This window comes from Vitis riparia, chromosome 10, assembly GCF_004353265.1.
Source record: "Vitis riparia cultivar Riparia Gloire de Montpellier isolate 1030 chromosome 10, EGFV_Vit.rip_1.0, whole genome shotgun sequence".
Taxonomy (NCBI): Eukaryota; Viridiplantae; Streptophyta; class Magnoliopsida; order Vitales; family Vitaceae; genus Vitis; species Vitis riparia.
Window position 1 is genome coordinate 1,328,596 of NC_048440.1, and position 12,604 is coordinate 1,341,199.

Below are 12,604 nucleotides of genomic sequence, written 5' to 3' on the forward strand. Positions count from 1 at the left end.
TCAATGTGAGATTATAACTATTTATAATTGCTATAGATTTTCATTATAATGAAAAGAGAGTACAGACTCCCAAAATGTTTCACCCTTCCATTTTTATCTTTGCATTTTTTATGTCTAATATATATATATATATATATATATATATATATATATAACACCTAATACCATGGTTTTAAAAACTAGATCGGACCGCTTGAACCAATGGTCCAACTGGTGAACCGAACGAACCGGCAGTCAAATTGGTGAACCAGACGAACTGGTCGATTCCTTCCGAACCGATCGGTTCAATTAAATTTACTTTTTTTTAAATAACATCAAAACGACTTCGTTTTAGAGGGTATAAAATCACGATTGTAAACCCTCTCTCGTCCCCCGCAACAATTATCACTCCGCCTGCCCCTGACATGCGGCGACACCCAAACAGCTCCCACCGACGGCCATTACAAGCCGACAACCCTCCCTACTGTCGCCTGACTGGCCTGACTTGCCTCTTCCCAATTCCCCGCCGCGTCTTTTCAAGCCGGCAACCCTCAAGCCAATGTTGGATGCTATATCTGCAATTGGTCTTGGATATAAGGGTCTAAATTACCATCAGTTGCAAGTTAATCTTTTAAAGGATGCCAAGAAGGAAGTTCAGTTACTTGTGGGACTCTTATCGTGCAATTTAGGCAAAAGTTGGGTGTACAATAATGGGTGATGGTTGGACAAATAATAGACAAAGAACACTCATCAACTTCCTTGTGTATTGTCCTGAAGGAATCTCGTTTGTGAAATCTATTGATGCTTCAGACATTGTCAAGGATGCAATTAATTTGTTTCTGTTATTTGATGAGGTGATTTAATGGGTGGGTCCACTCAATGTAGTTCATATAGTGATTGATAATGCAACAAATTATGTGGCCATGGGAAGATTGATTTCTCAAAAGCATAAACACATCAATTGGTCACCTTGTGCAGTTCATTATCTTAATTTGATCTTTAAGGATATTGGTAAGATGGACCATGTTGTTGAACTTGTAAGATGTACATCAAAGGTGACAATTATTGTGTATAATCATGTTGCTTTGTTAAGTTGGTTGGGAAAAAGAGACGGATGGACAGAGATTCTCCGACTTGGTGCAACTCCCTTTGCTACTACAGTCATTGCACTCAATAGTCTTCATGATCATAAACATGACTTGCAAGCTTTGGTGACTAGTAAGTTCTTTCTGAACTCTAGATATTCAAAGGATAATAAAAGCAAAGTTGCAGTTTCCATCATCTTGGATAATATATTTTGGAATGATTGTTTGATTGTTGTGAATCTTATGTCTCCACTAATACGCTTATTATGTATTGTTGATTGTGATGAGAGGCCTTCGATGGGATATGTCTATGAAGGCATGTCTAGGGTTTGTTTGGGCATCAAGAAGTTGTTTAACTACAACAAAAGACTATACAAGCTTTATACAAAGATCATAAAGCAATGTTGGGATCAACAACTAAAGAAAAGCATTCATTCAACAGCTTATTGGTTGAATCCATGTTTCTAATATGATCAGGAAAACTTTTGTAATAAGCCAACTACTATTGGAGGTGTCATGGATGTTATTGATCAAAAAGTTCTGAAAGGCAAGCTTGATACAATGAATGAAATGAAGTTGTTTCGTGATCAATTGGGAAGTTTTGGAAAAAACCTTGCTTATTCTTCACGTGAAGTACTTTAACCTGGTAAAAGATTATTTTCATTTATTAATGTGTTTGTTCTTTTTTATTAGTTACCTACTTACTATTTAATATTTTAAACTTGCTAATGCTTTTTTTTTTCTTTCTTATTTTTAATGTGAAATGGTAACTAGATGAATGGTGGAGGCTACATGAATACAGTGCACCACATTTGCAAAAGTTGGTCATTCGAATATTGAGCCAAACTACATCGTTTTCTGGATGTGAGAGGAATTGGAGTGTCTTTGAACATATACATACCAAAAGAAGGAATAGATTGGAACATCAAATGCTTAAGGATCTTGTATACGTTCATTACAATTTGCGGTTAAAAAATCGATATAAATGTTTTCTTAGTTGTTTTGAATTTAAATTCTTTTATTCATAATTATGAATAATTATATGCTTTTATTTTTTAGGTTTTATAACAAGAAAAGAATCTATGATCCCATTGACTATGCATGCATTGATGAGACCGATTTTTGGATAGTTGATGAGGATCAACCAACAGAGCTAAATATTGAAGAATTGTAAAATCTTCTATATGAAGAAGGGTCAATTCCAATAAATGAAGTGGAAGGTTCAAGTTCTTTTATTGGTTAGTAGAATATTTAAACTTATAAAAGTTTAATAATTATATTTTTTTTCTTCAAAAATGACTTTTTGTTTATATATATTCAATATTTTTGTAAATGATAAGGATGGTGGTGGGGTGGCTATAAAAGGGCTTGATGTGGAGAACTTTGGTTTTCCAAATGCTTGTTTTCAATCTCCATATTCCAATTTCCAAAATGAATGAAGACATGAATTTTATGTTTATTAGTATGCAAAAATCTTCATGAATATTCAAACATTGACATGTTATATTTTGAGTAATTATTTAAGTGTTATGGTTGACATTTTTATTATCTATTATGGATAATGTGTTAAGTTAACAATTCTTTGAAAATTTGGTTAATATAGGATAGCAATGGTTTGATTATTTGATGAATATTAGGTTTATTGACATTTTGAATGTATAACATCTTATATTGTGTTATAGATATCATATATGATGATTGATAACTTTTACAGGTAAAAAATTTTGTGAAAAAACTCAACAAACAAAGTATATGCTGTCAAATTTTAGATATAATTTATTAAAATTTTAATTTTTAATAATATATAAAATAATAAAATATATATTTATGACGTTCTTGGTTCGACCACGGTTCAACCGCCGATCTGACCAATGAACCGTAAATAGGTAACTTTTCCAGTTCAATGACCGGTACGATTCTGAAAACATGACCTAATACATTTTTTGATTTATTTGATTCAATATTAATTTTTAATAAATAATAAAAAATTAGTGAGGGTTTAGAATATATGTATATATTATATCATTTATGTAAATATTAATAATTTTTTATAAATTTATTATAAAAAATATTAAAATATATTTTTGATAAATATTTTTAATTAATAAAAGTTTGATATGAATGTTCACAATTAGAGAAAAAAACCATTACTACATAAAATATATTAATTTATAGACCATTAAAATATATTGATTTTTCAAGAAAATTTACTTGTAATGAAAAATTATAAACCATTTTTTTTGTTATTTTCCTACTGATTCCTAATCTTTCTTTTCAATTTTATTTATTTATTTATTTTATTTTAATTTTTGTAATTTTTTATTTACTTAACGCGGGGCGGCGGCGCCTAACGGGCAGATCAAGTAAGGTGATGAGTACGCGCCCGTTTAACGGAAATTCAAATTTCAAACATTCCCGCGCTTACTTGCGCCTATAAATAGAAAGAGAAGAGCTAAAGAACAAACAGCAAGCTCGTAGATAACTTTTGCGTAGTTCTCTCTGAAGACCGCCTTCTTCTCTTGTTTTCCTCTTCTTCTTCTTCTTCTTCTTCTTCTTCAGGTTTGCTTCTTTCTTTATATTTTGGGTTTTTGCTTGAGGTTTTGATTCATATCGAAGATGGGTTGGTGGATTTATTTGGTATTTTGAATTGAGAATCGGAAATTTAAAGATTCTGATAGATATGGGTTTTTTGGATTGAAGTTTTTAAGAATTGGAAAGTTAAGGGTTTGATGGATGTGAAGAGATGAAATTATTTTATTTTAATTGATGTTTAGCAGCTATTCGTGGTGGATTTCTGAGTGTTTTAAATTGAGGATCATGGTGGATTTCTGAGGGTTTTAAATTGAAGATCATAGATTTAAGGGTTTTCTCGATGTTGATGTTAGGATTTTGAAGGATTTTTTTGGTGCAGCAAACTTATATATTCTACCTATGTATTTTTTGTGATACAGCCATGGACATCAAGCCATCAAGATCGGTTGGAGACAAAAATGAAAGGGGAAGAAGACATGTGAACAACATGGTTTGTTCCTATTGGCTCCGTGGGAGGTGCAACAGAAACCCTTGTAGGTTCCTGCACCAAGAATTGCCCCAAAACACCCACTATCAAGTTTCAAATCAGTTCCGCAAAAACTGCTGGCAGAGGAATCCCGACTCTGATTCGAAGAGTGCATCAAGTTTAATGAGTCTGGATAGGTCATCAGGTTCAACAACTCCGAAGCGTTCATCAGCTTCAAATCAATCCCATAGAAACAACAGGGAGGGGACTCTCTATTCTGACCAGAAGGGTGAATGGGACTCAACTAATCTAAGGTGTTCATCAAGTCCAACAAGAGCAGGAAGTAGCTCTGGAAATGGAATTACACAGAAAGTAATTGGAGAAAGGGTCTGCAAGTACTGGCTACATGGAAATTGTGTGGAGGCAGATAAGTGCCGGTATCTCCATTCATGGTTTAAGGGCCATGGGGTTTTCAAGTTGGCAGAGCTTAATGGGCACATCAAGGTAGTTGGTGCAGTAATTAAGATGGTGCTTTTGTTAATTGGTTAAATTGAACAACATCTTATCCATGAGAAATTTTTTTTCTTTGTTCAGGCCATCTCAGGAATTGTGCTTCCTTCTGGCTCAGAGAAGCTCTATACTGCCAGTAGAGATGGGTATATACGGGTTTGGGACTGCCATACTGGTCAATGTGATGGTGTGGTCAATCTTGGAGGGGAAATTGGGTCCTTAATCAGTGCAGGCCCTTGGGTATTTGCTGGAATAAAAGATGTTGTTAAGGTAAGATTGTAACACATCTTATTCCTTTTCTCTACAATTTGTTTGTTCAATTCAGTTTGATTATAATTTGATGTATCTGATCAAATCTATGCTGGTAATGTTTCAGGCATGGAATATTGAGTCTTGTGCCGATCTCTCTCTGGATGGACCAGTTGGGCAAATTTATGCTATGGTGGTGGATCATGATATGCTCTTCGCAGGGGCAGAGGTAAATTTCTTGATGACTCCTTATATCTAGTGTAACTTTCTGTGTCCTGCTCTTAGGAATGGTAATGATTTGGTATATCATCTTACCCCTGTAAACGACTAATGGAGTCCCAACTTCCCATACAGCTTTACAACCTGAAAATGGCAGTGTGAAAGAACTTGCATATTTGAGTCCAAGTTTTTTTTTTCTCTTTCGCTATTTCAACATGTTGGGGTCACACTACAAAGTTATTTCTTATTTTTAATTTTTGGTGCTGCAGAATGGCACTATATATGCATGGAAACCCAATAAGGAAACCAATGCTTTTGAGCTGGCTACAACATTGGGAGGCCACAATTGTGCTGTGGTTTCGCTCACAGTTGGTGGTGGGAGGCTATATTCTGGTTCCATGGACAATACAATAAGAGTAGGTTTAATTAAGCTCTTTTATGTACTATTATATCATTTTTCTATGCAGAGTGGTTTGGAAATATGTCAGCTTGTGTTTTTATTTTAAGGGTGTTTGTTTTATCATTTCCCATTAAGTGAAAACTGGAAAATAGTCGAGTCTATACAAAGTATGTGGACTGGAAAAATAGCACTTGAAAGCCAATTTAATTGAGCAACTTCAGCAGAAATAGGTTTGTTAATTCAAAAGCTTCTATTATCGTTGCATATGACACTTACGCAAATCTCCTCTTTAATGGTCATAGCATGTTGTACATTAGAGTCCTGGAAAAATCAGTCACTGGTAATACTAATTATTTGAATTTCCAAATTGCAAAATCCATGGTTCATTAAAATATGTAGTAAATGTTATTTGACTTAATAGTCTTTAACACTGCTCAGTTGTTCCATTGTCATGGTTTATAATATTTCTTGGTAAAATGTGTATACAAAAGTGATTATTATATTCCTTTCAGGTGTGGGATCTTAATACATTACAGTGTATTCATACTCTGAAGGAGCATGCATCAGTTGTGATGTCTCTTGTTTGCTGGGGTCCCTATTTGATATCATGTTCATTGGACCAAACAATTAAGGTCAGTTTCATTTCTGATTACAATTATTACATTCACCTTGGATATTAGACTGGATGTCTGTTCTGATACTTGTTTTGGTTTAGGTTTGGTTTGCTACTGAAGCTGGCAACTTGGAAGTGACCTATACACATAATGAAGAACATGTAAGTTATTGTCATTCATTTCTTTTTATATCTTAATTTATGCATGGTGGATTTTGGTTTGCTTCTAGGAACCTTTTTATCAAGGGAATGTGAGCAGTACTGCTGATATATTTCTGTTATGATGCTGTTATATTCTGCTTCTTGTTACAGGGTGTGCTTGCACTTTTTGGTATGTTCGATTCAGAAGGAAAACCAATATTGTTGTGCTCTTGCAATGACAATTCTGTTCGGCTATATGAATTACCATCGTGAGTATAACCATTACTTTCTAGGTTGTATTTCTCCTCATAATTCCATTATTCTTCCTTGCTTCTTGGTGGACTAATTTTATTTGTTGTGGCATAGATTCACCGAGAGGGCCAGGATTTTTGCGAAGGAAGAAGTCCGAGCGATTCAAATAGGTCCTGGGGGACTCTTTTTCATTGGGGATGGAGCTGGACAAGTTGATGTTTGGAAATGGCAGGCGGATCCAACTTCATTGGCACCCTGAATGATGGAAGGCAGCTGTCATCTCCATAAAGCCATTCTCTGTTTCTTGTTTTGGTCCTTCATGTTCATGATATTTCTATTGAAAACTGTATAGAAGCTTTTAGTAGATTGTGAATATAATCATCGACATGAAGAATTCTCTTTATAGTATTCTTACAAACTGTAAATTTGTAATCAGCATTCATTCAATGAAAATTCATTGTCATATTCGTATTTCCATTTTCAACAATTTGTTTTGGGGGTTACTCCTAATTTTGCTTGAATTGTTGCTAGGTCTTGCTTCATTTACCATTGCTCCCTAGTCTTGCTTGGAATCTAGTGTTTGAACCACTGTATTTTTAAGAGTTGCAGAAAAATTGTGGATCCAATGTTGGGGTGGTCAATACTTAGTCCCACCTCATTGATAACTGTGTAAACTAGTTACACCCAAGTTCAGTAGTGAAAGTTTATTTACATGGATTCAGGATATATGAAGGGAAACATTGTCCTCTTTGTTGATAAAATACACCAATGTTTTAGTTAAAAACTAATGAGGTTTGTAGGTAATGTTAAAAAATTTTATGTTGGTTTGACATAATCTGGGAGTTCTTAGTGCTATAGCCTGGCTGACGGAAAAATTTGGATGCATTTTTTTTTAAATTTTTTTTTATTTATTTTTATGTTGCATTTGCTAATACAATGTATTTGAAAAATAAAGAAGCTTCTGTACTAGTTCTACACAGCTGAATACTACGAGCTGCAAGTGGTGAGCAGAGCCTTGAAAGATGTAAGAGACCTTCACTTATCACCTAAAACAATGCCTTCTTTTTAGGTCAGAGTACCCTTGGTTCCAGTGACATGTCCTCCTTCCTTTTCCATCATTCCTTGCTACATCCAAACTATAATTTCAATTCATTTCATTTCCCTCAATATTTGAGATGATCAGGAGAAATAATTAAGATTAGACAGTGCTTGCACATTGTTTCTCCTGATCATCTCAAATATTGAGGGAAATGAAATGAAATGAAATTATAGTTTGGATGTAGCAAGGAATGATGGAAAAGGAAGGAGGACATGTCACTGGAACCAAGGGTACTCTGACCTAAAAAGAAGGCATTGTTTTAGGGGATAAGTGAAGGTCTCTTACATCTTTCAAGGCTCTGCGCACCACTTGCAGCTCGTAGTATACAGCTGTGTAGAACTAGTACAGAAGCTTCTTTATTTTTCAAATACATTGTATTAGCAAATGCAACATAAAAATAAAAAAATAAAATGCATCCAAATTAGTGCTATATATGAAACCAGGATTTGTAGTCCATACAGTGTCTATATGGTCTGTTAGTTTTAAGTTTAGACACTCATGAGAGAAGTTGCCAAGAAGAATGGAAACAGAGGTATTAGTTACAGTCTTACAGACAATGACAATGGTTGCATTACCTTCTATTTAGGTCTGGGCAAGTGCAACTTCAACTAGCTTGTGGAGGGGTGTGGAGGGATGATTACGAGTTGAATTCTTTTGAACTCCCTCAGTCTCAGGGAGAACTATAGCTAAAACAACTGATAAACAAAGTGAAAAAAAGAGTTTTACTTGGAATTATAGCCCCAGAGCCATTTGGAGGAGATGGCTTATCGTATTGGCAGCTGACAGGGATTCCAATAATGTGTTCTTGGAGCGGTTCTTCATATTTCTAGAAGTGCTGCAATTCAGTATCTCTATCTCCAACTGACTTGTCTGCAACAAGTAAGCCTTGAATGCTCTACTTTCAAGAGATTGAAGAAACCTGTAAAATGCATGTGCATTTAAAGGGATAGAAATGGTGGGTGAATGTTTTAACTTTTAGTTGATGACTCATCCGTTGCTCATCAACATGAATAAAGGCACAGGCATGAGCTTTTTGAAAAAATAACTTACTTAAAAACAGTCTGAGATGACGGTGTGTTCGGCCATTTTTGAAAAGCTATTGTAAGAAGGACCTATTCTTCTTTTGTTCAATCCTCCAAGAAATTGCAAGAAAGGTGTATTTGGTTAAATAGGGTTGGACACATATAAATAATATTATATATTGGTCAGCAGTTCAGTCTTCCTTTTTTTAAGCTGACTCAGAGTACATGAAGATGCATCTTTTTGAGCTGGCATTTTAGCTTTCTGATGCCAGACCTCTTTTAATTCTATATGAAAAAGGGGAAATGAGAAGGCATTACATCAACCAAATTACAAGCTGCAAGATAAGATATTTTAATGGTTTCACAGAGCAAGATTGAAAATAACTACCAAACTAAACAGCCTCTTTGTTCTAGAAGGTTGAAAATGGAATGGGACTCAGACACAAGATCTCAGGAATTGCCCGGGCATTCGTGATTCTACAGCTCAAGATGGAGTTCACAGCAATCGTGGGAACAACCAGCTCTAGACAAAAAAACTCTTGATAGCTTGGATTCACGGAAGAATGAAATTCTTGGAGGTTTCCCATGTGAAGAAAAGGAAAGACCCTCGCTATTCATAAACCTGATAGGACCAACCTACCATGTGCTACTGCTTTTTAGCAGTCCTTTTGTCTTCCCTTTTATCCTCATCCTTAGATTTTGAGGAAAAGGAGTTGTAGACCGGGCTGATTAACGATGCTTCACCCTTTTCCAAATGTCAATCTCTACATAAAACCACAAAAAAAAATTAGAGTCTAAGGCCTATGTTGAATGACACAGCTTTGATGAACAATACAACGAATCTTTCATATATCACAACATCCCAGCAAGATTCATATTGAATCCTTTATTCCCCACAGAATACTGATGCTGTGGATTTGGGTGGTCCATTACCTTGCTTTAAGGGACTCCAACATGATTCATTATCCTAAATCTCAATGAGAACTTGTGAAGTTTGGAGAATCTGGAACAAAGGGGGTCCACGAAAATTGGTGCCAGTAAAAAAATAAATAATAGTAAAGAAAGACATCATCAAAATTTTGGTCTTGTTCCTCAGGTGGTCTTTAGTATTGTTTAAGGGGAGAAGCATAATTCAGATTCTATGAATTTTGACACAAAAATGAGACCTAATATTGGTAAGACAAAACCCCACCAGATAATAATGGCTACTTTTTTGGCAGGCATGACATGTTAGCTGCTGGAAGGGAAGATTCACTTTTATTTGGGACTTGCCATTTCTATAAAAGCAATAGAAAGGAAACTCCCTGTGCATAGGAAGAGCCAGCCCTTCTAAGTAAACTCACCAACTTGAAAAGCAGACATATCTAGTTCCAAGTTCGATAGACAAGCAAGTTATGCTTCGATATTTCAATCAGTAGGCCTGAGAATGGACACATAGAAATGTATAACATTCATTATAAGTTTATAAAACCAATTACAGACAAGGCTTTTCATAACTTACAGAGGAACACACACAACAGCCTATGACATTCAAGTGCCTTAAGATATAATCAAATGTAACATAAGAGGAAAAGAATATAAATTCACACATTAACATGCAGGACAAGAACTTTCTTTTTCATCAACAGTTTCACCAATTACAAAGTTCCCACAATCATAATTGAAATACAATTCATCGGTCTTAAGCTAATGACATTCTTCTGTCAAGTCCTAACTCAGCATGCCGTACCAGCTTAACACTCCACTCAAGCACCCATGTGAATATCTTGAATGCCCTGAACTGGTCTCGATAGAGGACTTTGTGGGACAATAACAAACTGATGGCTTGTATCCGTGTTCATCGTCTCAATGAAAACAGATTGAATCTCTATTCAGATGACAATACAACATGTTTCCCCTGTCTCTTCATGGTCTGGTAGCAATAATCAGTGCAGCCTGATTGACACAAAACAACCGATAGTGGTCAGGAAAGTCATATGTTTTAAGAATTACAAAGAGAAATGTAAATTAAACATTCTCATAACTAATCAATTGACTTGTGCATTACCCCAGTAGATGAACCTGAAGTTGTTGTGAATACTTTGATTCCCAAGAAATGAGATGTCCTCCAATTTCTGTTTCATGGGACAACTGGCACACTTGGAATCAGATGACAAGATTGATCATGTAGTTTAATATCCAATTATGACATTGGAATTGCTATTTGATTTTCCCTAGTCCAATTTGGAAAGAAGATGAAATTGCTTGAGATAGCTATTAGTGTTTTTGTTTGCCAGTGGTTATAACAATCAACATCAATATCTCAACCCAAAAGAGACAAGCTTGACTAATCAATCTTGGATTGTTTGACGTAATGAACTTGCACTGCAGTTGAGAATCTGGCATTGTTTGATGCTTCCTAGAGACAATGAGACTTGTCCCAAGAGACAAATCTGAATCTCCTTATGATTAGAAAAGTTGGGGGTATTTTCATGCAAACTTCTTAGAAAATCAAAATGTAAAAGGGCAATTCTGACATTAAGTGGAAGAACTGATCAAACTGCCATAACACAACCATGACCAAAGGAAAGTTTCACTTAAGCATCTCATGATAATTGAAATATCTTGGTTTGCATATAGTCCTGCTCCAAATTGACCCTTGCCAATTGAGCTAGAAACCAATAATTGATCGTATGCCCCAATATGCAAGTGTCTTGAGTTTGTATGCTATTGCCTCACCCTCATTTTAATCACTTTTTAGCTATTTCGATATTGGTAGTTTTCATGTCAGAGGAAATTGCAGCTTGGCGTTAAAGAGAGATTCATCCCGGAGAAAAAGGAGAGATTATGGTATGAAAGGTGGCTAGGGAGAAAAGCACATGAAAAGGGAAGATGATTTGGCTGAGTGGAAACATGGCACAACAGGAGCAAGTGGTAGTGGGTAGAGTTCCTAGGAGGTACAGTTGAAAAGGAGTCAGTATGTTGGTTAAAGAGGAGTTTTGGGAAGGTCAAGTGGAGGGGTTGGGAGTTTAGAGCCTCTTGTCTTTGTGATATTGTGATATGACACACAGAGGTTGGTGATGGGACGAACGTAGAAGGTTGAACTTTCCAACAGCTGAACCCTTTAAGCATCTATGCAAGACCACTAGTCTTGCCAAGCTTTTCTTTTGTTGCAACATAGCTTGTGTATGACAAAAGTCACTTTGAGGTTGGATATCACTTCATTCAATTCCTATAACTCAACAAACCCAATTGAGAATCTGTTTCCCTAGGTATACATCTTCGTAGTACATTTGATTAGGATCAATGGAATATGTCATATGCACATAGTACAAGAGACTTGACTATGCCATATGTGATTTGACTTAGAGCAATGGAATGTGTCATATGGCATGGCTACTCAAGTACTAGCACAATATCACTTTGGAAGAACTTGTTCTGTGCACAAGTAGAATATAAGCGGTTGAAGAATTGGAGATCAATTTCTCATTAACAAAAAAATTTGTACAAAGCCTTTGACTGTGCAGAGTTTTATCAGGTTCATGTAAATACATTTGTTGAAACGGGAGGGAGGAAACTTATGACTTCAATAAGTTCTGAAGTCTATGGTTCATCAACATGACTAAAGGCCATACGCCACCTCTATAAATAAGCTTTCTTTAACTAAAAGATAATCAAGAAGAGGATCTTTTCAGTTATTTTCTATATATGTCACACTTATTTATGGTTAGTTCTTCAATCATTCAATCCTAACAAGCTTGATATGTTAACCTACTTTATTAACCTGACCCTGTGTTGATGTGTTAGTGAAGCTTTTTGAGCTGGCACTTTTGCTTTGTGATGCAAGTGCTCTTCTCAATTTAGCTGATGAAACTCACAAGTCACAGAGCTGATAGGACCAGCTTGCCATATTGCTTATCCCAAGCTTTTTTTTTTTTTCAATTATCTTTATCATTCTTTTATCCTCATCCTTATCTGTTAAGAAAAACCAGTAGCAGGCCATGTTAACTAAAGATTCTTCAACTTTTTCTGAATACAAATCTCTACATTAAACCATA

The 12,604-nt window shown here is 35.4% G+C and overlaps 1 protein-coding gene across 1 annotated transcript; it reads left to right on the plus strand.

Annotated features, from left to right (window-relative positions):
• Positions 1-3,597: 3,597 nt before the first annotated feature.
• LOC117923310 (zinc finger CCCH domain-containing protein 48-like) lies at positions 3,598-6,911 on the plus strand. Its single transcript, XM_034841543.1, has 8 exons — positions 3,598-4,566; positions 4,657-4,842; positions 4,949-5,050; positions 5,310-5,456; positions 5,953-6,072; positions 6,156-6,215; positions 6,366-6,463; positions 6,561-6,911. The coding sequence occupies exons 1-8, from the start codon at positions 4,018-4,020 to the stop codon at positions 6,703-6,705; spliced, it is 1,407 nt and encodes a 468-aa protein (XP_034697434.1). The 5' UTR covers positions 3,598-4,017; the 3' UTR covers positions 6,706-6,911.
• The last annotated feature ends 5,693 nt before the right edge of the window (positions 6,912-12,604 follow it).

What these genes read in the sequence shown, in the direction of transcription:
- LOC117923310 (XM_034841543.1), top strand. Translation starts at nt 4,018, where the DNA reads ATGGACATCAAGCCATCAAGATCGGTTGGAGACAAAAATGAAAGGGGA. An exon ending in AGCTTAATGGGCACATCAAG is followed by an intron (nt 4,567 to 4,656) that starts GTAGTTGGTGCA and finishes TTCTTTGTTCAG; the next exon opens with GCCATCTCAGGAATTGTGCT. An exon ending in TGCTCTTCGCAGGGGCAGAG is followed by an intron (nt 5,051 to 5,309) that starts GTAAATTTCTTG and finishes TTGGTGCTGCAG; the next exon opens with AATGGCACTATATATGCATG.